General features: G+C 40.8%; 1 protein-coding gene across 1 annotated transcript in view; it reads left to right on the top strand.

The window, feature by feature from the left end:
- OSBPL10 (oxysterol binding protein like 10) overlaps window positions 1–24,880 on the top strand; it is a 91,653-nt gene that overhangs the window by 21,868 nt on the left and 44,905 nt on the right. The window contains exons 2-4 of the mRNA XM_026045558.1: window positions 2,101–2,276; window positions 3,505–3,584; window positions 13,542–13,733. Coding sequence (XP_025901343.1) covers window positions 2,101–2,276; window positions 3,505–3,584; window positions 13,542–13,733 — 448 coding nt within the window. The remainder of the gene's footprint in view (window positions 1–2,100; window positions 2,277–3,504; window positions 3,585–13,541; window positions 13,734–24,880) is intronic.

Genomic DNA, 24,880 nt, shown 5'->3' with positions numbered 1-24,880 from the left:
CTGGGTCAACTAGTATGACTCAAGAAAATGTTTTTGGAAGCTGCTGCTGTCTTTCTGATTTCCCTTTTCCCTGCTGAAGCCTTTCAGTGCTTAGGTTGGCATTTGATGCGCTTTTTTCCTTCTCTTGCCTCATGCTATCCTTTGAACTGTTCCTAAAGTGGCTTCTCCTGCTTCTGATGTGAGAATATCTGTGTCTGTGCAGTTTCCTGCTGGCTCCTCCTGTAATATGGCTGGGTGCAAGGTGAAGAGAGGAGCTGTACATCAAACCCAAATTCTCAAAGAGCAAATGCTTTGTTCTGTGAGATATGAGCAATGCCATGGTCAAAGTGACTGAAAGAGCTGTTGGCTCCAGGGAAGCTGGTGTGTTGACACAATCAGCTTTTGCTGGGCACTCAGGATTTACAGTTTTGTAGGTGACTTTACTTCTTTTTTCTCTTGAGGCTTTCAAAGCTGGCAGGAATAGAACCCAATTCCTCTGGGGCAGCGAGGAAGGTAGGCTGCTTGGAGAGCGCAGCGCGAAGGCTCGCAGCAACCGAGCGCGCTCTTCCTCTGCAGACGGGCACGAAAAGCAGGTTACGTGCTTCTGCAGGCAGTTAAGCCATCACCAAAGCCCTAAAACTGGAGGTAGAAGGCTGGTGAAAATACTCTATAAAGGGCAGCTCTGGGGAGCCAGGGTCATCTGGGGGTGCTTTGCCTGGGGGCGTATGGGGTGAATGGGACTTCACGAATGTTGAATGGCTCAGTGCGGTGCTTCTTCCCAGTGTGTTGTCCTCGGAGGGAGAACAAAAGCCGATGGCTCTTGCTGCCTTGTGCGGGGGGCAAAGAGTGGCAAAGTGTTGAGTAGCTGCTCACTGCAGTGGCATGTGTGGTTTGCACTTGGCAACAGAAACGGTGCCGCCCCAGCAGTTGGCTCGTGGCCCTCACCATGGAGCAAACGTAGCCAAGGAAGGAAAGGGAAGGTGGCTTAGGCTTGAGTGAGGCAGCTCCATTGCTCCTTGGCTTCCCCACGGAGCTGCCTCAGGAGTAAAAGCTTAGCACTCTGCAAACAAGAAACTTTGCTTAGTCTAGTGAGACTAAATGGGAATATGGGCATCCATTTGCTTCTAAGGATGTTCTCCTTTTTTGTTACCTGAAGCACTTGCCTTCTCAATTATAACTTCCCAAGATTTTCCTCAAAATCCTGTGAAAACAGATTCTAAGAATAACCAGCTTAGGAACTAGCTAATCATCAAACTCGGCACCCTCCGGCTGTGTTCTGCCATGTGCTTAGTCACGCCGTTGGCTTTGCTGACGTGTCGGGATAACGAGCTGGAAGAGCTCGCAGCCACGGTTGTGGTTCCCTTCCCTTGCAGCCCCTTTCTGCTCCTCTCCTCTCTCCCTTCTCAGTGTACTGGGGCTCCGTATAACTTTCATTTATTTCTTTATTTTTCCTTGGTGCTTACTGATATTTACTGACTGAATGCTTCTTAGTCTTAGGTATACAGTCAGCAGTAAACGTTTTTTCCCTTGTGGTTGGAATTTGTTAGCAGAGTGACCAAACCGGCTCCAGGCTTTTATGCCCTGTCCTTCCTAACTGCTCCCTTATAAGTGGGCTCCTAGTGTTTAATGGGAATGAAATGTTTGTTTGCTTTGGACAGTCTTCAAAATCCTGCTGTGAGATATGATCATGCAGGTGAAATTATTATGCTTTCTTTAATTGTGCTTATCCCTCTGGGAAAACGCTGTATCGTGTTTCCAAGGAGGAAGCACGTATTTATCTCAAGGTTATAAATGAAAAAAAGTATTAAGTAGTGGCTTTGTGTAATAATGTACATGATTTCCACTTGGAAATGCGATTTAAGATGTGTGCTGATTACTTTTTTCAATAAAGCCTCTTCAATTAGAAATTCACCTTGCTTCTCCTCTGTGGGAACCTTACCATTAATCTTAAGAAATATAAAGAATCCTTTAAAAAAAATAGTCCTACCAAACCAAAAAAGAAAAAAAAAAAAAGACTTAACCTCATTTGTTTGTTCCAAGATCAATGTTTACTTCTCTTTGCATGACTGCATGTAAACCCCTATATCAGAAACACTCTGCAATTCTAATTTCTTTGAACAGGTACTTTGTGCTGGACTTTGAGACGGGGATCCTGCAGTATTTCGTGAACGAGCAAAGCAAAAACCAGAAGCCCCGAGGAGCCTTCTCTTTAGCTGGAGCTATCATCTCGCCCAGCGATGAGGCGCCCCACATGCTGGTGGTCTACTCTGCCAACGGAGAGATGTACAAGCTGCGAGGTACAGTGCTGCTTACAGTGCCAGCACGGTGCTGCTTCTGCACACTCCTCTTTCTGCCTCTCTTCTCTCACCGCTTACTCCTCATACTGCCAGAAAGTGGTGGCTTTAATTGCTGTGTTGCATATTAATTCCACTGCATTAATACACAGTGGAACAGTAATGTGAATTTGAATATGCATGTATTTACAGTGTATAGCTCTGATATAGATAGAAGAAGCTCTTACAGATAGAAGATGCCTCAAGAATCTTCCTCCCACTAGCAGTTATAGTGGCATGTTGAGTGTACAGTACATTATCTTTGTTCCAAAAGATGCAATTGTTTCCACTGCTGTCCACACCATAGCATTTTATTTCTAATATTCTTTCTCCTTCCCTTCGTCCTACAGCTAATGTACAGTAATGAATGTGCTGGTGGGTTGGAGAAGGTAAAAATGCCAGCGGAGGGCTGTTAAGATACTCTCTCCTTGTAAGCTTTGGAATCATTTACTGCATCTTAAGCATTTTTTTTCATTCTCTTGTAAATATTTTTTTTTCGTTCTCTTGTTCTGAAGTGTAAGAAGAATAATGTAGGATGTAAGAGTTCTCTTGAATAAAAAGTTACAGACTGCAGACAATGTTTTCAATAACTTTTAGGGTTGACTTTCAGAGGTGGGTGGGAGAGACAGGTTTTCATTCTTGTTTATGTTGTATGAGAATAAAATAAGCATTTACAGAGGGATTTGGTAAAACTATATTTTAAAAGTACAATTTTTTTTTTGATAAACTGGTAGTTTGTTTAACTGGAAGAGCTGATTGACAGCCTCAGTATGGAGATTTCACTGACCTAAATGCTTTGGTAAACTCCTTTACCTTGAAAGGACATGAGTAAAGCAGAAGTGAGTTTAAAAAATACCTCCTCCTCCTTGATATACCTGTGCTTTTAGTAACACTTGAAGGAGACAACTGTGAAGGGCCCTTGTAAACTTCTCTTGTAACTGGTCTCAGCATCTTGAATTGAGTTTTTAGTCATGTTGTTCTTAAGAATTGGTACATATTTAATTAGTGTAAATTAAGATTTATAATATTCCCTGATCAATAAATAGCACATGCACATTGCACATAACACATGTTTTTAGATGTGCACACTTGCACATAATAGCATATATAATATATGTTTAAAGACAGTTGCCTTATGCAAAAAAGAGTGTAAGTTCATGTGAGATCCTTCATTCTCTTGTTTCTGTTCCAGCTGCTGATGCAAAGGAGAAACAGTACTGGATAAATCAGCTTCGATCCTGTGCCAAACATCACACGGAAGGTAATTCAAAGGTAAATAATTAGGAGAGCCTTGTCTGGTTGAAAGATTGACTGCTGTATTTGTTGTGCTCATATTTACATAGAATTCTGTGAGCAAAAATAATAAGAAATAATAAGTTGGCTTTCCTCATCTATTGCTCAGAAGGATCAGGCTTTGCTTTATTATTGTTTTTTTTAAGTTAGTCATACTGCTTTTTTTAGCAAATAAATATTGAATCATAGTGAACTTAGGGGACTTAGGTAAAATTCACAAAGTGAGTTTTGTAAAGTTGTCAGTAGATGGCTACTGAATGGTTGCATAAACAACCACTTATTTATAAACATAGCTATGTAATATACTGATTAGTACTTAAAATATCAACTAATACAAGCGTTATTGGAAGTCCAGTCTGAGAGTTCATGAAGTGAAAAGATTCATGTAGTTGTTATCAGTGGACAGCTTTAAGTCTACCAAATCTGGAAAAGGTTATCCTGGTAAGGTTTATAGTATTCATTACTCTGTGGAAGTCATGTCTGACATTTTTCTCCTCAAAATGACAAGTATTTTGGATAGGTTCTTTAAAATTAGCAGACTGATGGAAGGAGGAGGAGTTCCTTGCCCTCAAGTGGTAATGGCATAAATATGTTCTAAGCTAGAATTGACTTTGAAGTGAAATAAACAAGGTGCTTAGATTAGAAGCAAAGGAATATACTATTTATTTCATATGTTTTTAATATTAATATTAAGCTAAAACAGTTACTAAAAATATAAGCTCTGTTCCTAAAGACTGAAGAATCTTCCAAGCACTTTTATTGATATCTTTATCAGAATGAAAATACTTTTTCTCTATGACTGCTTACACTGTATATATTAAAAATTACATATAAATATAACTTCAGGTGTAAAAAGGTTCATTTTACTTGCCCACCTCTCCAGGATGGTGAGAACATCATTCCTGTGTTAACTGCGGTGTAGTCAGGATTCTAAGTGTCTTTGAAAATTGGACTGCAAGGTGGTATTTTAGGGGGACTGATGGTCTGTGAAGTGTCTGAAGTAGAACAGAAACAACCTTCTCATTGCATCCTGCAGTTCTCTTGCTGGATGGTTAAATGTTGTTTTTATATAGCTGTTTTCCAGTGCTATTCATAATATATGAATATGTACTATATAATCCCATAATGAAATTTCAAAGTAACATTTAAAGTATATTTGGAGCTGTTATGACACCTTGTTCCTTATCTAAAGTTCCCTGAATTCTTGCTGGCATAAGCAGCTGTATAGTTAAATCTAGATCTGACTTTGTGATATGAAGAAGGGATCTGAAGCTCCCTTTCTTGTAGGAATGTTTGTTATATCTCTATTTTTGTTTCACAGATGAATCTTTTTAGTATGCTGATTATTTTGACCTCTTCTCCTACAGCAGAGTATTTGTAGCATTTATATTTTTAAATAAGCTTGATCAGGGTTTCTTTGCGTGTTTCTATTTGAATCAAATAAACTAAATTACTATTCAAAGAATGTTTCCAGGAAATAAAAATGCAATTATTGCCATTCTTCCATTTCTTGCATGGCTAGCAGGGTCAAGTCTGTACGTGTGTGCAAGAGGAACTGGTACCAATGACTAATGCATGCTAAATGAAAGACCTTCAGAGGATGTAAAAGTACTTACGAAAGACCTTCAAATGATACAGAGAGGCTGCTGAACCTGTTAGTGCTCATGTTGTGGGTGGCATTCTTCCTTGTGATTTAGTGGTGAATCAACACATAAGCAGAGGTTTGCTGAAGAAGATGACTTTTGGATGATAACCAAAATGAAATGAAATTTTGGTCATGAATGAAATTCATAAAATTCATAAAAATTCATAAAATTCATAAAAAATCATAATTTTTTATTTCAGGGCAATGAAAATGGGCTATGGCTGCCCATTTCTGTACTGTGGGAAGCAGCCTTGTGGCAGTGGTGCTCTGTGTCCCTTTCTACGTGTTCCTGTTCAGCTGGACATTCTATAAAGTTTAATGAAAGTCTTGATAAATCCTTCTGCAAGGAAAGTCCTTCAGCAGTGGAAAATTTGCTAGGGAGTCTCTAGGGCTAATAGATGGTCATCATGTAAAAGACATGCTTTAAAAGATAAAAACAACAAAAATTGCAGCAAAATTGAATTATTCTATCTGTGTTCGGTGTAGAGGGACTTGCTTAAACTTCCCCCCCGGGTTTTACTTTATGGATGGAGCATCAGGAAGAACCACCGAACAGGAGCAGACCAAAAATCCCTTTATGTTGGTATCCTGTATCAAGTGACCAGCTGGAAGTGCCCGGTAAAGAGCACAAGGACAGAGCAAAGGTGCAATTCTGCTTGGTCAAAATACTCTGATGATTCAGACCTTCTGTCTGATACTCTGTACACTAGGAAGATCTGTATGAAGAAGGACTGACTGCACTGGAACCTCCTCTGTGATGGTGCAGGGGAAGGAAGGCAGTTAGGAGGAGCAAGGAAGTGTGGTGTGAGCGAGAGCCGTGAGTGATTCAGGAGGAGATACTGGTTGTTACTGTAGGTATAAGGGAACATTGAAGAATGCAGTGAGGTGTAGGAGGTTCAAAATAAAAGATGCTTTAAATCTGGAGAAGGATATGGGAAGTTTTGGACACCAAAAGTCTGTGTAGATTTGAGAAGCAATTACAAAAATTATTAGGGAAAAAAGAAACAATGCTTGAATAGGAGGCTGCTGAATATAAAGGTACAGCTTCTGAGACAGACGATCCCTGAGCTGCAAACTGTTAGAAACAGGAAGGGCTTAAAATGGGCAGCATCTTTTCAGGCTTGTTCTGGTACCTTTGCCTAGTAGCTCGCTACTGTCATGGGGTGTTTTTGTGTGTTTCTAGGCCTGCCTGCAAGACAAGAAAAATCTCTGTGGTTGAGGGGTGGATTTACGTAACTGAGGAAGCAAATGAATGAGCATTTGAAACTGCAGGGGTAGGTTTCGGTGCAAAGTGCTGGCCGAGGTAGCTTGCTGAGGACAGCAAGTAGAGCCCCAGAAGGGCCAGCGCCGGGGACGGACTCTGCTGCGCTCTGCAGCACTGGGCGCTGCCGCGGAGCCCTCTGCTCTGCTCGGGGTGCTGTGCAGGCAGGCACCGTAGTTGGGGGGAGCTGGAGCTTTGTCTCAAAGCTTCTTGATTTGTGTTTTTCCCCCTCTTTTCCGAGACTTGAGCAATATTACGAGAGGTAGATTTTCCCCTGAGCTTAGCGCTATGTATAGCGCCAACCTGTTTTTCACCTGGAAGTGTTTTAAAGCTTCTCTCCGCGGTTCTCTGTAACAAGCAAGTAATCAATAGCTTGAGTACTGCAGTAATTGGACTTTGGAGACCAGATATTGGTTACAAGGGAGCGATACTTCACATAAGAGCCAGAAAAATAGAAGGGAGATGGGGAGGAAAGCATTTCTATAACACCTTTTTTGTTTTTTTTTTTTCTCTCCAAGTCTTTTTTTCTCTCCAACTCATGATTTCAAAACCATTGCCTAGTAGGAGGCTTGGGAAGCAGAAATGCTGTGTTTCTTCTTTTTCTTCTTTTCATTCTGTTTTCCTATTTTTAATATTTTGAGTGCTGGAGTGAATGATAACAGCAAATTTTCTGCCTCAGACTGTTGACAGTGAGCAGGCGGATGGATACTCATGTCTCTTAAAAGTGTAGAGTTTGAACAGAGTCCAAGCACATGTCTCTGCTGGGGAAAGGCATATTTCCGCATCTGGGTAGTTAAAGCCCAAGTATTCCCTGCTAGCTGCTTCTACAGCTAAAACTCACCTTTTAACAGCAACTATGAAAGGCAGAACGTTCTAGATAGTCTTTAGGAGCCACTTAAAGGTATGAAATGCAGTCTTGCCTTTTTCTTCCCCTTCTTCAGATGACCGATATGGTCTAGAAAATGTCTGAGCTGTCATTTAATATCCTGTGTGTTATTCTGCTGCTAAAACATTTACTTGACTAGCAAGTCAAAATTTTGTCATCTTGAGTGACAAGAGGAAAGAATCAGCACAGCAGGACATTGGAGTAATACACATTCTCTTAAAAAAGCTGCAGGGTATCAAAATTTCACTTTTACATATTAAAAAAAGAAAAGTGCACATGCTGATACACACATAGGAAAGAGATGGAATGGGAAGAGTAAGATATGCAGTGTGTGCGTATATTTATAGGTGTGTAAGTATATGTTTATGTATGCATGTTTCTTGTTATGTAAGTGTAATTATATCATATAGCTGAGAGAATATGATAGAATAACAATGGAATCAATGGAAGGGACCCCAAGAATAGCGGTAAATAAGTTCTTCACAAGGAAGTAAAACCACATTTTTTGAACTCAGAATAGATTTTCCTGGAAGGAGATTCATAGGGGGAAACTGTAAGAATTTAGAGAACGTCCTCAGCAGCTCATTCTGTGTCACTGTTTCTGCTCTACCGGGCAAAAAGCATTCCTTCTTCCTGCACTGGATCCAGATGAGAACTGGTTTCCTTTTTTTCATAGTTATTGCATGCTTTGAAACTTGGGAACAGGAGTGGTGGGGAGAGGAAATTAAGCAGGTAGTGATTAAAAAAAAATATTGCATGAAATTTTTGCTTGCATACAAATGACTGATTATTGTCCAAATGCAAGCTGGCAAGTGCATGTAACACAAGCTAAGTCTGTCGCTTTAGTTACATTTTACATCTTAGTGATAAAAGCAGTAAGAGGATAGTATTTTCTGGCAAATAATTGCTATGCTGTAAGAAGGTCTTAATGTTCTTGTTATTCCTGTACAAGTCATATATTGCTTAATGGGGGCTCCCTCAGCCTGCCACAGAGTGCCAAATCACACTGGATTGGAAGAAGTTGTGTCTGTCTGGATAGGATTGGTGTTTTTTTATAGACTCTTTTAAGTGATTATGATGTCCAAATCTTAATTAAAGCATTAGTCAAATTGGAATTCAAGGTATAAAATGATGACATGAAAAAGTAGGTTTATACATGTATTTCAGTGGCAAATTCCAAGAACAGCTTTATTCCCATAAATTGTCAAAAGGTTCTTAGTTCTTCTGTTTCCCGTTCCTTCTTCTTCACTCTTTATTGATGGAGACTTTGAAAGAAGTACTAAAGCAAACTGCAGAAGTTTTTATAGCAGCTTTTATTGCCAGTGTGTGCATCAGAGGCTGGACTGGGACCTACTGTCGGGGATTAAATGAAGATCAGGAATGTGGCAGGGAAGAGGAACCTTCAGCTTTTGAAGTAGCTCATGCCTTAAATTGTAATCAAGTGGTAACTTCATTAACGTTTGTGTGTGACTGAAGGGCAGGCTCGTTCTAGCTTTGGCTTGGGGGGCTGCAGTCTGGCAGCTGGTTGAGCCCACGTGCTGGTTCCAACCTGCAGCTGTGTGTGACGGTGCCTTCCCTTCCTTCTGCTGTCACCTCTTGTGCAGGCTCTGCTGTAGGAGCTGGGACAGCTGGAATCCCCAAAACAGCATCCTGCTTAAAAGGACTGAGTGCTCAAACCAACTCCCTGAGGAATCCATTGTGCACTGGTGCAAGGGAAGGAGAGGGATCGTGCTTCTAGTAATCTCCGATGGGAAGACCCCATCCTCGTCCTCCTCCACTGGTCTTCTGCCTTGGTACAGCTGCTGGTGTACTGAAGCCATCCTGGGTCCAGGGAAGAAAAGCCCTTTCTCTGGTTTAGTTTGGGGCTTTGTATTTAAAAATAGTCCAGCTAGTGGCTGCCCCATTCCATGTGGGATAGATCCGCCCTGCTCTTCCTCAAGCAGGTCTTGTCTTCATCAAGCCCTTTAGGAGAGAGATTCTGAGAGAAGAATCAGCAGAAAACTCTGTGTGTGCACCTATGTCTTTGGGTCTCTCTTTCTCTCTCTTCTGGTTTAACTCCCTGAAGTGTTTCTCCATGGGGTCAGATGGGCCTCAGACTCAGCATGAGGTGGAGAAATAATAGCCAAACTACCTGTTTCAGTGCCCAGAGCAGTAGCAGTTCTGCTATAATGTGAAACAGCACCCAGAGTAACACCCAGAAACTTGAAGATGGCAATTTCATGAGATCTTGGCAAGGTAGATGTGTAGTTTCTCTCTTCAGCTGGAAGAACGACTGAGGCTTGGAGTCCTGTATCAATTTTACAAGGTTTTGTTTTGCCTTAATAATGAATGGCCATGGAGAGTCTTACTGGATGGGTTGTTCACCAGATAGTTTTGAGCACTCATGTAACTGCTTCCATAAGGCTAAATTAGTGAGAGTCTCAGGTCTTTGGCAGTATTGCTTTGGTTCTCATCTCTCTGTCAGACTTCTTACTCTTTTTAAGTTCATCTCATCTGCGTTTTCCTCTTCTGTTTCTCTTTCCTGCCTTTAGAAAGCAACTAAAAGTATGGTACTTCTAATTAAAATCTGTTTCAGTTCTGGAAAGCCTCATGGTGATGAGGCTGAGAAGGAAGCACAGCTTGACTAGAGATATGTGTGTTTTTGACACTTTTTTTTTCCCCCTTAGAAGTTGCCTGAAGATAGTCGCTCATATCCTCCTGGTTCCAAAGCCTTTATGCAAAAGTGAAGAAGAAAATTACATTTAGGACTGAATGCAAATTTGATCAAATGCTTCTTGACAAAGAAGTGATTTTATGATCAAATGGTCATCATAGTCTTCAACTTCAAAAGAAAGATGCTGAAAGATGAAAAAATGAAAGATGCTAAAGCACACTTCAGGTTTTGTCTGAAGTTTGGATGTTATGTAGATTGTCATTAGCATTTCAATATTTGTGAGTGACCAGAATGTAGATTGAACACATCTTCATGCATATTTTCTTTTCTCAGTCTATCTTTTCCAGTGTATCTCTAGTAAATAGATAGGAGTTAAACTACTGAATGTTGGGGTCTCCAAATGATTATTGTTGGCTGTTGGTGTGTGCCTGTCAGTGCACTAAAACTTTACATAGGGGTTGGTGCTCTGTATTAGGCTTTTTGCACAGGAGTGAAGGAATGTAATTTCAGCATTTATTACTGGGTAGAAAACATCTGTGGCACAGTGCTTGTGAAGGAGATGATGATGATCAGCCATAAACAGATGTGGCAGTCCACTTCAGAAATTAGTTTATTGATCTCTGGAACATTGGATTTACTTTCTAAAATAAACCAAATTGTTTGCTTCTGGTAAATGGTGAAAAACACTTCAACTTCTTGTGAGCAGGAAGAGTAATCTCCTGGGAGAATGAGTCATGAAAGCATTAGTCTAGTTGGAACTTATTGGTCTACAATTACATTATTTTAATTGTTGGATTTTTTTCTTATTCAAATAGAAGCCTTCATTTTATTGCTTTTTTCCCTCTTGAAGGTAGACAGTCTACTAAAAATGGAAGTCCTAATCCTGGTCAGTACAATCTAGACATTCTCTAAATAGTTTCAGGTCCTGAAACCATGTTGAATACTATTCTAACTACCAAGTTAGAAACTGTTCTTTTATTAGATTATTTATTTTACTTTTATTCATTTTCATTTTATTAGCTGGCAAACTTGGAGCTATGGTAACGTGTAGCCTTGTGAAAGAATATTTGTAATCCCTTCGGGATGCTCCTGTCTGTGAGCTTCTTGACTCGTTATTAGCAGCTTGCATTAACAGTCACTGAAGAGCTCATTATGTCTACATTTTTATTGGTCCTTTATTATTCCTCTTATTTGTAAAGCACAAAACAGCAGCACTAAAGAAAATCTCATAGGATGGTACTTGGGACGGACAGATCAGTCATACCAGCATTGCTAGGGAGAAGAACGTAGAATAGGAATGAGAATCCCACAGTTTGTCTGCATCTTTTATTTTTCTGTCAAGTGATTTTAACTTTTCCAGTGGGATGTATAATTAGATATTTTTTAGCTGTGGAAAACATAACACAAGTTTTATTAAAAAAAAAAAAAAAAGGAATCTTTGGATTTGCACAGCTGTGTGGTTCGTCATCTTCAGTGTGTGATTTGCAAAGTTCTGCAAAGAGAGTCAAGTTATTTGGCTGGGACTTAGGTGTTGACAACGTGCTGTGAAATTCAAAGCGCGAGAGGGTGCACGTCTGGAGCTCCAGAAGGGGCCTCTCCTCGAAGTGGCACGAGGAGTTGGCAGGAGGAGTTGGCTGCTGTCCCCGTGCCCTTGGGCTGAGCAGGCGTCGCGCTTGGCCGTCGCTCCGGCTCTGTGGCAGGTTTGCGGCTCCGCAGGCGCTTTAGGAGTGGGATCCCATTTCCAAAGTGGGCTGCTTGTATCTTTGAGTGCTTCCACCCTCCTGGCTGCGGCTCCTTGCAGTCTTGTGCCATTGCAGGCCTTGTTCAGTTTTGTAGCAGTCTTGTCAGGTGGTGTGGGGTGGAAGGAGTAGCCTGGGTAGCCAGAGGTCCCAATACGGAGTTCATTCAGCTTCTGTGTGTTAACAGGCACACTATAGAGAATACTCCCAAATTAGATGCCAGAGAACTTGTGTGATGGGGTGGTGGCCGAAAATGAAGAGATGAGCAAAGCTTCCATGGGAGTCATTCATATCAATATATTCTGGTTTGATGTTTGGCAAAGACTGTGGCTGCTTGCTAATTCAAATTGGCCAGCTGTTCCGACTTGGAAATTTTGGAGTTGTGTAGGATTGGCACTTCCCCCCTTCCCTTCAGAGGAAGAAGAGGGCTCTAGGAGAGGCTCCCAGGCAGACGCAGTCTCTCCTTGGAGATCACATAGTACTGCTGAGTGCCATCCTCGTGGGGCGGTGTTGGTCTCTGGAGCCCTTGCTGTGCCATGGACGTGGAGAGCTGGGGTCTCCCAGTGCCCCTCGAGCTGTGCAGCCTTGCTGTTGGCTGTTTGAGGTAGTAGATTCTGGTTTGAGATTAGCTTTGGACTAAAGAACTATGTGCTACGAAAACCTGGTCTGTTCTAGATCTGTTCTTCCTGACTGTCTCTTGTCTGCTGGTTTCCAAATGCTGTGCCCTAAATGACTACCAGCCTGTGTGTGGCTGCTGTGAGCTGCCACACGCCCTTACAAAATTTATTTAAAACTGCCCTCAAACAAGATTGTTCCTCTAACTTTGTTCTACCCCATGCTCCAATTTGGGAGTATAGGTAATGTAGCTCAGTGATTTGTGATATGAACTAGACCAAGCCTTATAAAAGGATCTAATCTAGATTTAAAGTAGACATGCCTAAAATGAAGGGTATTTCTCTTTCTTGGAAATGCTTTCCTTATTTCTCATGCAAAGCCAGGATAGCTCAGGCTTGAGAGTTGTAGTAAATAAACTGCAGTAGCAACACTAATAGATGATTAGATAGGAAGAGCAAAAGCTCCTGAATATTTGCATTCACTTTATTGGTTGCATGTTAAAAGCTTTCATGTTGCAGATAAAATACTGTTGGAAATTTATTGGTGGCTTATCTTATTTGTTCATCTTTAAGCTGTTAATAAACTCTAAAGTTTATGTTGAAGCAAAAGTGCAGAGCTTAATATTTACTTGGCATTTGGATTTGCTTTCTAAAATTGATGCCTCTTAAACATTAGGAGAGTTGCACTCAGCTGTTTCAGAAGCTAGTCCAATGAAAACATTAAGGTTTATTTATGCTTGCTGCTCATGCTAAACAGTTGAACAAGCTATAGGTCACAGACTTCATAAAAACTGTTTGTCTTGGTCTTGTTATTAATCCATTTTCGCAATCATTCTTAATATTTCCTAAAACACATGCTTGTACAAACTTATCAACAGCGTGTTGATATGTAGGAATGTTGGAAGGTGTTTTGGGGGCCTCTTTCAGACCATCAAAGAAAACAGGGTGATAGCCACAACACTTCCAAGAAGATCTCTGCTGAGTAGTGCAGAGAGTTCGGAAGAAATAAGTCAGTTCTGAGGTCAGTTAGACCTCCATAGTCTGGTTTCTGAAGGAACAGTGCATACCTGCAGCCTGAACTGTAAAATATTGACTTCTACCACCTTCATAAAAGTATCTATGTCATTGCTTGTTCCAGAGCTTTTCATCTTCACGAAGTAGAAGCTCATCTCTGCTGCCGCCTGGGACGGTTAATTCTGCCTCTCCTAGTGGCCCAAAACACGTGAATCCAGGTGGGCCGACTGTTGTTACCATCACGCATCACAAGTCCCCGGCAGCTGCCCGAAGAGTGAAGAGCCAGCGTTCCGGTCAGCTCCATGAAGTCAGAGAGGTAGGGAATGTCCCAGTGGTGTTTTGCTAAAGGTTTAACATTCTTATTTTGCTTTAGAGTAAGAAAGCAAAGTCTGGTAAGTTAAGCTCGCTGGTTCTACTCTGTTTTGATTGATTGCTTTGTTTTGATCCCCCTGTTGAGCCAAAGGGTGTCTTTAACTTTGGTCCAGCTTGAAGCATGGTGTCTATATAAGGTTCATAATGCCTCAGTGATACTGTATGTGTGTGCTTTAAAAGCTGGCCTAGGTTGGCCACAGCCCTAGACTTTACATGGTGCCACAGTTGCGGAGGAGCGCTCTGTTAAAACTACATGCCACAAATCCCTTCAGGTGTTTACCTGTAACCTGAAAGACAGACTCAGGTAAGTCTGAATGAGAAAGGACACCCAGCTCCCCAAACTCGGCAGTTCTTTTCTGTATGGCTCTGGTTTTAATTTGGATTAGTTTCTATTGCTGGCCTTGTGATAGAAGAATGCTTTGCCCCGTTTAAACTCATCAAAAACAAACAGTTTATTGATATTCTTTGAAAGTATTTTTATTAGGATTTAAAAAGTTTAACTCGTATACTGATAGAAGTCCAGGCAACAAAAATAGTACAGAATTTGGAAACTCAAATGCTACTGCAGGCTTTCACAGAACTCACTTTTATCTGTCTTTCATCTTGTTATTTTTTTCTTTGTGTGAATTTCTTGTGGTTCTTTAGCAATGTCTTTCTCCCTCCCTCTCTTACCAGAGAAACCAGCTGTTTTAAAGCATTCTTTCATTACACATGTTTAAAATTCTGGCCAAATCCTCTGATAGTTACCATATCAAGAATCTGCTTTTTAAGTTTATACTCCCTAAATGCTTTATAAGCATGTTATAGATGTTATCTATAATCTTATATAGAATTTGAAGAAAATATTTCAGTAGCCACAGCTCACAATGAGGATTTAAATTGCAAAACTGTGTGACGGGTGCTTGCCTTATTACTATTTCTTTTATTGTAGCAGCATTAAAGTGAATGAATGCATATCTTATATGTTCCATTCTAATTAAAATATTTGTCCCTTGCCATGAAAACAGGTTGTCTGAATCAGTCACCCGTGTTTTCATTATATTATGGGAAACACATCTCTGGTTTTCCTGGGAATATTATGTCTTTTCCTACCGATGAGACTCCCTCAACACCCCTCCAAATTGATTCTATAATACTAGATGTATTTGCTCTCAGATGGTGGATTCAGAGATCAGTATCTGTTAGTGAAATAATCGGTGTGATCTGTGGCACCTTTGTGATATGAAGCTGTACAGGGCTGAAAGTAGTTTAAAAGAAAGTTATATTTGTGGTCATCATAAGTTGGAAGGAGACAAAATCAACAGATGTAAAGAACTGCATTTGGGAAGGAAGGAAAAAATAGTATCACATGGTAAAATGGAAAATAAGTAGTTAAGTATCATCCCTGCAGAGAGCACCTGGGAGCTGGTCTGCAATATAATGGGATGTCACTGCGGAAAGGTAAATGTTAAAGCAAAACAGGAACGCTACAAAAGGGACATCCTTCACTTGGAGATTTATAGTCTTCAGTATCTTGGAGAACATTTCAGTGAGCTGTAAAACTCAAGAGTTGCTGTTCAGTTCTGGACCAATTTGTCTTGATTTGACAGTGTTATTTGCAAAAAGTGAAGTGCATCTGGATTGCAAATGGAACAGATGTGCTCCTATATTTTAAGTATTGCAGTGATGTTTTTGTAATACGTAGTTTCTCCATTCTTTTCCTATTTTTATTTTTCCTCTTTTATTCCTATTTCCTCTGTTTATTCTGTCTGATTAAAATTTGTAGTGAATGTAGAGCAGAGAATTTAGTGTAAAAAAGACTGATATCAACGAGGTTTATTTAGAACCCTACTGATGTGCAAAATTTTTGAAGGCAGAACAAACAACTATGTAGGAACCCAAAATGACACTTACTTTAAGTGCTTCAGTTCTGACAGTAGACCTTTTCCTATTTTCAGTTTCTTGGTAATCTTAAAACTGATCACATATATGGAACTTTGCAGTGCTTTAAAACTTAACTTTCACTAGTCCAATTCCTTTTGAATAGTATGGCATTGCAAAGATGCTCAGGAATATTACTTTTCATTGTAATATAGAAGTATTTTTCTATTCAAAATACTGTTCATTATATTTTGCTTATATTAACCATACAGATTTATGGAATGTAATATCAAAACTGCAAGTAGCCACGTATTAATTTGGGCAAGCTGGCATGCTCGGTGTTGGATATGCAGGGTTCTTCAGGGTCCTATGTCTTTTATTCATTGAAGTACCTACCACTTGCAAGTGATTTTCAGTAAGCCGTGGAGTTCTTATGGTAACATAAGTGACTGTGGTCTTGAAATTGCATTCTGTTGTTTTAAACTGAGCATTTTATTATTCTCCTGCCAATTTGTGATAAAAGGGTTATACTTGCAGAGTTATTTACTGTAGGTGGTTTAAAATTAGCTGAAACAAAACCAAGTGGCTGCATCACACTCATTCAACAGCAGCCAAAACTTAGTGAGAAAATAACTCCTTGGAGATGCTTGAAACCTGACAGGACGTGATCCTGGACAACTTGTTCTGTGCACCCCTGCTTGAGCAGGGCAGGGTGGACCAGGCGATCTCCAGAAGTTCCTTCCAGCCCCGGCTCTTCTGTGGAACAAGTGGCTTCATTTTGAATGATGTCTATTTTGGATGAGAAGGTTTGACTGGAATATAACCTGTACCAGCATTCCCACTTCTGCTAGAGAATGAAGACTTGCAGTATGAGAGGGTTTTAAAGTGACTCGTGGTAATGATTCCTAGAAATTTGCAGAAATTCATGGAAATGTAAATAAGATTAGAAATAGAAATTAAAGAAGATTAAAGGAAAAAGTCTGGAGAAATATTTTCCCATCATTATCCTTGTAGGTGAGAACCAAATTTACAAACATTAGAATGGAAGAAGACATCTAGTATCTTCAGTGGCAGTCTCCTCTAAAGCTATTCCAGTAGTCTATAAAAATGTCATCCCCTAAGGCTGTTTATTCTAGCTGATGTTGGTACTGTGAGATCAATTAAACACATGCCTCTTTAGGTGATAAATGGGATGCTTCAGTGTATGGGAGTGTCAGAATCTATCAGAAATCTGAATTATTCTAGCATGATAAAGTAATAATTATTTAGTGACATATACATGAGCTGAACAATTTTCAGTGTTCTCGGCATCTTTACCTTGCTCTTGTAGTATCCTTGAGATCACTGGGAGCGCACATGGCTTAGGCTTATACTGTGTATTGATTTTTGTATTCATGCGCAAGTGGAGTCATCCTGGAATCCACACAGAGCAGCAGGGAGCACGGAGGTTGCTATGGGAATCGCAGAGCAAATGCTCTACTAAAATTACACTGTTTGTCCATGAGAGTTATGTCAGGAATGAACTTGGTTCATTATTTCACTATATATATGTTGGGTTTTTTCCTTTTTTTTTTTTTTAAATTTCAAATCTGAAATATTCAGATGCAAATATGGCTTCTTTTTATGAAGTTTTTTTTTTAAGAGTGTAGTAATTGAATATATGCAAAGATGATAGTTTTCAATCACTCGACTTAATACATGGCAATTTATAAATTAGGGATAATATGATGTGTATGAAAGCCAAATTGGGAGACTGTGATAGCATTCGTTTCTTAAGCGATTGCAGACAAGCTAGAATTTCCATTCACAGTTATTAAAACATTTCATTAAGGTTTAAATAAATGTCTAGTTTCCAAAGGAGCTTGGGAGAAGTAAAATTTGAAGGCAAACTTTCGCTTATCTTCAAAGCAAATACCTTTTATACACAGATTTTGTGTTTAAAACAACACAAAATGATTCTAACCAGTATAAAACAGCCTAAAATACTGTAGCGTATGGCATAGCATAGACTTACCAGGCTAAACCTTTGACAAGTGACGGGGCTGATTTTCTCTCCCAATTCAAACATGGATATTGCGGCCATTTCCGTTTGGAGTGGACAGCTTGGGAAAGAAGCGGGAAGAAAAGGCCCTTTGCCCACGGCCGCGGCGCTGCCTCCTGGTTGCTGCAGTGGATGCAGCGGCGCTCGCAGCAACCCCCTGATGCCACTGATGCCTTGTCCTGGGATTTCCTGCTCCCAAAGCCCGGGGGCAGTTCTGTTAGCCCGCGCTTAAGGGCTGTTTCGTTAAGTTGATGGTGCTTTTGAGTGTTCTCCATGGCATGATGGCTGTGTGGTATCAAGCGGCCAGGCAGGTTGCAGGTGTTAAGGATGGAGCTGCTTGCTGGTAAAGGCGCCCCAAAGAAAGTACACGTAGCACTGGCTCCTGCACTGGGGGTGTGCAGTGCAGCCTGTGTTCTTGTGGCTGTTCATGGAGGCTCTTGCTGCAATCTGCAAATCCCCGTGTGACGACTGAAGTGCTGCTTGCTGCAGCAAGACATTTTGATTTCCTAATGAGTGAAGCAGCAAACACCATAGCTCTTGTGTTATGAAACGGAAATCAGATCTCTGGGTGCTTTTGCTAAATGTAAATGTGATTTTCTACTGTAGTCCTGGGGGTTCGGGTTCTGAATGGCTTGAGAACTCCATTTTCTTTGGCAGTTTGTATGTGTTATGCTGCTTGTAAGCAGCTACTTGTGTCTCTCTTGGTTGCAATTGTGGCTTCTGACGATGTTTTAGAATGCAGCTAACAACCAAGGTGACTATTGACATTTCACCTCAACAAACAGGTATCTGCCTGAATTTGGCATATACGTTTATGTACTTTTGTATTACAGCTACTAAATGTATAGCTCTGTTTCAGCTTTTCTTCTGTTTGTGTTATTGCTTTTTGATTTACGTATTTGTCACTGTAGTGAATAGATTCAGGGAACATTAGCTCATGTTTTTGCACACACTCTTCAGATTTTTCTTCGGATAGTCTGTCAGCTTACTGTGTTCTGGGGTGACAACTTGTAAGTTTTTTCCCCCGACAGAGTTCCCCTCTTACCCAGTTACAGCTTTACCGGTAGATGCAGACTGGCAGCCACAAAGCACATGAGTTGGGGGGAAAGTAGCTGGGTAACTCACTCATCTTGCAGCACATGAGCAATGGGCTCGGGACGGTGCTTGTGTGTGCTAAATCACTTCAGTGCCCTCAGGTTAATGCTGTCCCTGTAAAGCACTTGACAGAAATGGGCTCAGCGACACCGGCAGGAGTGGAGAGGATGGGTTTGGGTGCTTTACAGCAGGGTGACTTAACCACAGCTGTACGAGCACCTGCTGCTCGAGGCTTCCCACATGGTCAGGAGTTGCAAGATTAGATGGTGTTAACAAAGACAACTCATTTGCTTTGCAGACTAAGGTGGGGAAGTCATATCTACCCTGAATAAAGCAAGCTGGCAGGCTTCATGACAAGGAAAAGCAAATCTAGTTCTTCTCTTGCTCAGTGGTCTCCCAGATGATGACAGTAATCTTATCTGCAATAGCAATAAAATGTTGTTTTACACTTGGACACCACTAACCAGGTGGCCAACTGGGAGGAGGGCGCAAGGAAGTAAATGTGAGGACTGGTGAGCAAGGAGGACTGCTAAAATCCTTGTGATGTTTGGAGAAGTTACATGTGGCATATGGGGCTGCCCCAGTGTGGCTGTGTGTTCATGAAACTTCAGAGTTCCCCAGGTGGAACGCTGAGGGATGGGGGGTGGCAACTAAGGAGCCACTTATATTTGTCAGTAAATACAGATTCTGAGAGGCAGCTCCCCATCCACAAACATATGCGTGTTGAAATGTATAGTTAAGATTCCACTGCAATGTGGCCTTTTCTTTCCTGAGACTAATCTTACTCAAAACTTAAGATGTGTATTTATAAATAGCATGCCATACAGCAGTAAACTAATGCAGTTTTCCTGTGATTGTTGATGTTGGTGCAGTGACTAGAAGCCTTTTAGATGCATGCTTAAAATTCACAAATGGGCCTTAATTGATAATAAGCAAAATATGCTTCCCAGATGTGTGCTCTAGCTATTAACATGACTGAAGTGATGGTTCTGAAAAGTAAGGAAAGCAGCTACTCAAAAGTGCTCCTAGAACAGCATCTACTTACGAGCAACGTTTAATCACTAAAACTACTGGCTTGGCTTGCAGGTTTTGAGGTAAGCGTGGTCGTAAGATTGCAAATGAATAATGTCCCACGAGGAGCTTCTCCGACGTGGTTCTGCGTGCGGCGCCCGGTGCCTTAGCCCACAGCAGCGTGATTCCTGCAGCCAGGTGCCCTCCAAGGCTCATTTGAACTTGCAAGGTTCTTCCTTTGCTTCTCTAATTTATAGCTCGTAATCATTGGAAGCAGCTCATATAAAAAGCCACCTTGGCAGCCACTTTCCTTCCCCTCACCTTTGTGCTTTTATCTCTAGTTTCCTATACCCTGCTCCCCTTGGGTCCTCTTTGTGAGTAAATGGCAAGTCTTAGTGGGAGACTATTAATAGGATAAGATTAATATTAGAGAGAAGCCTAGCAAATAGTCCATTAAAGAGTTCTTGAGGTATAGATGGAGAATCTGGCACTAATTCTCTATTGGTACAAGCCTAATGCTTTTTAATGTAAATGGCATACATCACCTACATGCGTATGGAATACGTACAGGAGCTGTAGTATAGCAGGCTAGCAAGGAGGAAGAGAGGTTGTGTGTCCTCGTGTTGGATGCTGATCCTCACTTCTCCTTCCAGTAGCAGTGTGACCAGTGCTAGATTGATCTTCCTGCAAAAAATAAATAGCCTCCCAACCCTGACAGAAGGAGAGAGAAGCTCATTTGCCAAGAAAAATGATGGTCGCTGATATAGTCTGTATGAATCATGCTCTCTAACTTGAGTATTTATTATGGAAGTCAAATGTAAGTAAAAAGCTTTAACTTCTGCTCACCTAAGACTTGCTTAGTAGCTCAGTGAAACGGTCTAAAGGTGGCTGGTGCTATTAGAGGAATTGTTTCCCTTGTGCATTGTTTGCTTCTAAATCTTCTCCTCAAACATCAGGTCTATTCTGCGGCATGTTTTAGACTGGAGGGGAGAGGTGTTCTCTTCTGGTATTGAGACCTGAGACGGGATTCTCAAAAGACCTGGCAATTGGGATTGGAGAAGAGGGGCAGGAAAAGCGTCTGTGTGTTTTTTTTTTTTTTTTTTTTTTTTCCAGTCATGAAACGGAAAGGCATTCAAAGGAAGTTGTGTATCTCAAGTTTAAAGACATTTTACAGTTCAGAAAAGCCAAGATTGCTTGTCTGCTAAAACATTCTTCTGGAATTTGAACTTTTCATTCTAGTCCATCTCCATGGACCCAAGGTATTACTATAATCCCTCTCTACCTTTTTTTCCTTTTTTTTTCTTTTTCCCTGACTCATCCTTCAAGTAAGGAGAAGGGCAGATTGTTTGCAGAGGGCATTTATTTAACCTTGAGTCTGGAGCTGTGATCTCAACCAAGGCTGGCAAGGAATCTTCCAGAGGTAGCAAAGGGAAGCATCTGATCTGTTTTGTCCTGAAGCAGGTGAGCTGTTTTTTCTTAGATTTCTGCTAGAATTCTCTAGGATTACATTCACTAATTAGTAGATTTTCCATACTGACTAATGTGAACCTGCCTGATTGGTGTCTTTCCTTATTTTCCTGGTATAAGAAGCACAATTCTGTGGAAACCCACATTAAGATTGCTATCATTTGTGTACCCAAAGAAAGAGCCTGCGTAAATTTCCTGGGAACATTATTAACAGTTAAAAATATTGAATGTGCCTTTTGGTATTCAAAGATGATTCGGATATTTTTAACAAAGATATGCTTTTGTGAAAAAGGATGGTTAGGTCAGCTTAGCAGTTCATTTTCTTGATGAGATTTTGCCAGTTTTAAAGCCTTGGAGTAGGAACTTCCTCCCTTCTGTGTGAATTGCAACAAACTGAGATTTTTTTTTTTTTTTTTGGAAAATGGAATTTTCTTCTCCCGAAGGAACGTTTAAATCTCCCAGACCGGACCAAGTAAGATCAGCTCCCTTGGCCGGCTGGCTGCCCTCTGCCTCATGCACCTCAGGATGCTTATGGCCACCCTTGCCACAAGAAATGAGTTGTCCAACAGAGTGCCCAGGTCCTCCACAAAGCTGCTAGTCACCCCCAGCACGTCCTGGTGCAGGACTTTGGGCTTGGGTGCATTGAAAGCCCTCCTGTTTTGTTTTGCTTTTCCCACAAAGAAATGGAACTGGAACTGGACATTTCAATGGAAATGAAAGCAGAGGCAGGAGCTGAAGAGAAAAGCAGGTGCTGGTGCTCAGCTGGCACCCTGATTGTCAGAGGCAGAGTTCTGTTTGTGCTGCCGCTCTCTGTGGCTCCGTCTGCAAATTATATGCCAAGTGAAAATTAACTTGCTCCTTTGAAGTTGCATTGATAGGGAGTGTGTGTCTAAGCCTTAATAACTATTATACAGCAGAGTCATTCCAATTTTACTGTTGATTGTTTGCTGCTTTAAAATGATTGAGGTCAAGCAGGCCGCTACCCTGAGGTGCTAATGATGGAGAATTACGCGCTGCTTCTCTGTAGTGAGAGGAAAATAATAATCAAGAAAGGACAATTGCTATGGATGTCATTGACTGGCTCCTTTTAAGATGTTTTCAGAATATCTCGTTTAATGGTCTAGGATCCTTTCTTAAGTATATTTTTTTTCCTCATTAGCGTTGTATCCTTCGGAGGCTACAGTGGGTCTATACTTGATGGCAGCTTTGAGGACAGAATTCGCTTCTGCCAATGGCTCATGTTACTTGTAGAGCTTAAGAAAATGTTGGTGGTCTCCCCTTTTTGTATGTGTTTCCACAGTAAATATGCTAAAGCTGAAGGGCAAAATCTTGTTTAGAAGAGACATGTTGTAGGCTGCAATGCCTTTGACAAGAACCTCTGTGTGTAGCTGTTTCACTTCAGTCACATATTAAGCTCTAATTTTGCCTTCCTACCTTGCATGCTGTTGGAATCTCATTAGAAGATCTATGGATGTGCCTTGACTGAAAAAAGAGGGAAAAACCTCTAAGTCTTTATCAGAAAATTTTCTTCTGTTGAGTACTAGGACCTACCTCCGAACGACCTTGAGTAAGTTTGGGAATGCTTTTCAGACGTTAAGCCAAGCCTGTACAAGCCTATTCTCTTGCTTTTTTAGTTATTTACTCTAAAGTGATAAAAAAGGAACAGTGCGTTATAGTGGAAAAAAAAAGAGAATTTTACTGCAGCAGTGGAGGTTATCGGTGTTTGGCAGATGTTTCATTAGGAGAGGTCTATTTATTGAGCTGGTGACTGACAGTGCTGAGTTCTGCAGCAGCTGAGCTTGAAAGCAAGCTAAAGCAAGCAGGCAATTTTAATAAAAATAGTCTTTCTGCATATTGGTGTGTTTGCTTTTTTATCTTTCTGGCATTATATTTTAAAAGCAAGAAACTCTGCTTCCATAAAATGCCTTTTGCTATAGCTTCTGTTTCGTGTGTGTGTGAGAGAAATCATATTTTTATATAACATAATAGAAAAAGTAAGCAAACTAGTTCTTTGCATACTTTTAAAGGGAGTAAGCCCATCTCAAGAGCCATTTCACTTAGGGCTGGCAAGAAAGTGAACCTGTTGCTCTTACGTTGTTATTTACATATCCAAAGCTTTAACAGCAAAAGCCTGTGTTTGTCCAGATGCTCTGTTCTCATATGAGCAGTGTTGCAGTCTTTTACATAATTGCTTTCAACTTGCATGCAGTTAGCAGTGGAAAGGATTTAAAAATAGTATTTAATACTCCAAAAGAAGTGCCTGGAGGTAAGTAGCCAGCCCATGTGCTGCTGCTGGTGGTGCCTGTACAGAGAGCACTGTGGTAAAGAGGGAGAGTTATGAACTGGGGCAGCTCAATGTGTGTTTGATGAACACTTTTCTAGCATGTTACAGAAAACTTGACAATACAGGAGGTCTGTGGGTGCCTAGCGCTAAAAGAATGTTTTCCTTTCACTCCCAAGTGTATTGGGTTTTTTTTTTTTTACACACATTTGTAGACATTTCTTTAATACCTACCATAAAAGGCTTCCATATGCATGCAGATCTCTCCTGAAGAGGAGAATCCCACACATCATATTTTTAATTTCTTAAGTATATATCCACGTTGTGTCTGGGAAAGCCCGAAGAATCTTCCTCAAGTGTTCTGTTCCTCACAAAGTGTGGGAAGATCTGAAGTACTTAAATCTTTATATGGAAAGACTACATGGATGACACCGCTTATTTTCTTGTCATGCTCCACGTGGCCCATATGACAAATGGAGAGTTTTTGCTTGCCTGTTTTTAGTGGATATGGTCGGTGCCCTTGTTTGCAACAGGGAGCTTAGTCACTGTGTCCTGGGATGCAGGGTTGTAGATGTCTCTTGGCTTTGGGTTGTTACGTGCTGCATCGTTGAGCAAAATCCTGCAAGCTCAGTAATTCTAGAAAGAAAACTGTTGCTATCATCATAGTGCAAGTCTGGGCTGCACAAGCAAGGCTTAAGACTGTTAGTCTGGGAGTCTGGATAACAAAAGCCCTTTCACTTTAAATAAAATCATGCCAGTAAAGTAAATGTCAATAAATGTCAATAAAAGCATGTCAGAAGTCATACGCTCCTCCCTTTAGGGGTGGCTAATTGAGTTTCGTCCTTTGATGTTACAATTTATCTCCATTTTAAAATGGGAGGGAAAATCTTAAAGTATAATAATAAACTCATTATTAAAAACTAGAAGTGACTGTCTCTAGTTTCAGAAACAAATTGAAACTTTAAATTGAAATTGATGCTCTGGATTTGTAAGATGGCATCTCAGTATTGGAGATGATTAATATATCATCTAGCAATCTAACAGAATACTCAGTTACTGGATTTTTTCTTTTACCACAGGAATAGCACCTCAGTTTTTCTTGATTATTTCTCAAATGTATTTTAGCAGCTATTTTCTCTATGCTACGAGGGTGACCCTGAGAACAGAGCCCTTCCTGTCTAGCTGTGTTTGGTCCCGTCTCTCACTGCCGGCACCGTGTTCCCAATTCCAAGAGCCGGGCGGCTGCAGAGGAGCAGCCAGCAGGTGCTTTGAGTGGGCAGGGCTGGGAAGGCAATTGCTCGGGATTTGAAGATGAGCCAGGAGAGTGGGAAGCAGC

Source organism: Nothoprocta perdicaria, unplaced genomic scaffold (assembly GCF_003342845.1).
Source record: "Nothoprocta perdicaria isolate Ctin4 unplaced genomic scaffold, notPer1 scaffold_40, whole genome shotgun sequence".
Taxonomy (NCBI): domain Eukaryota; kingdom Metazoa; phylum Chordata; class Aves; order Tinamiformes; family Tinamidae; genus Nothoprocta; species Nothoprocta perdicaria.
The sequence above is the reverse complement of the archived record's forward strand: the minus strand, read 5'-3'. Positions and strand labels throughout refer to the sequence as shown.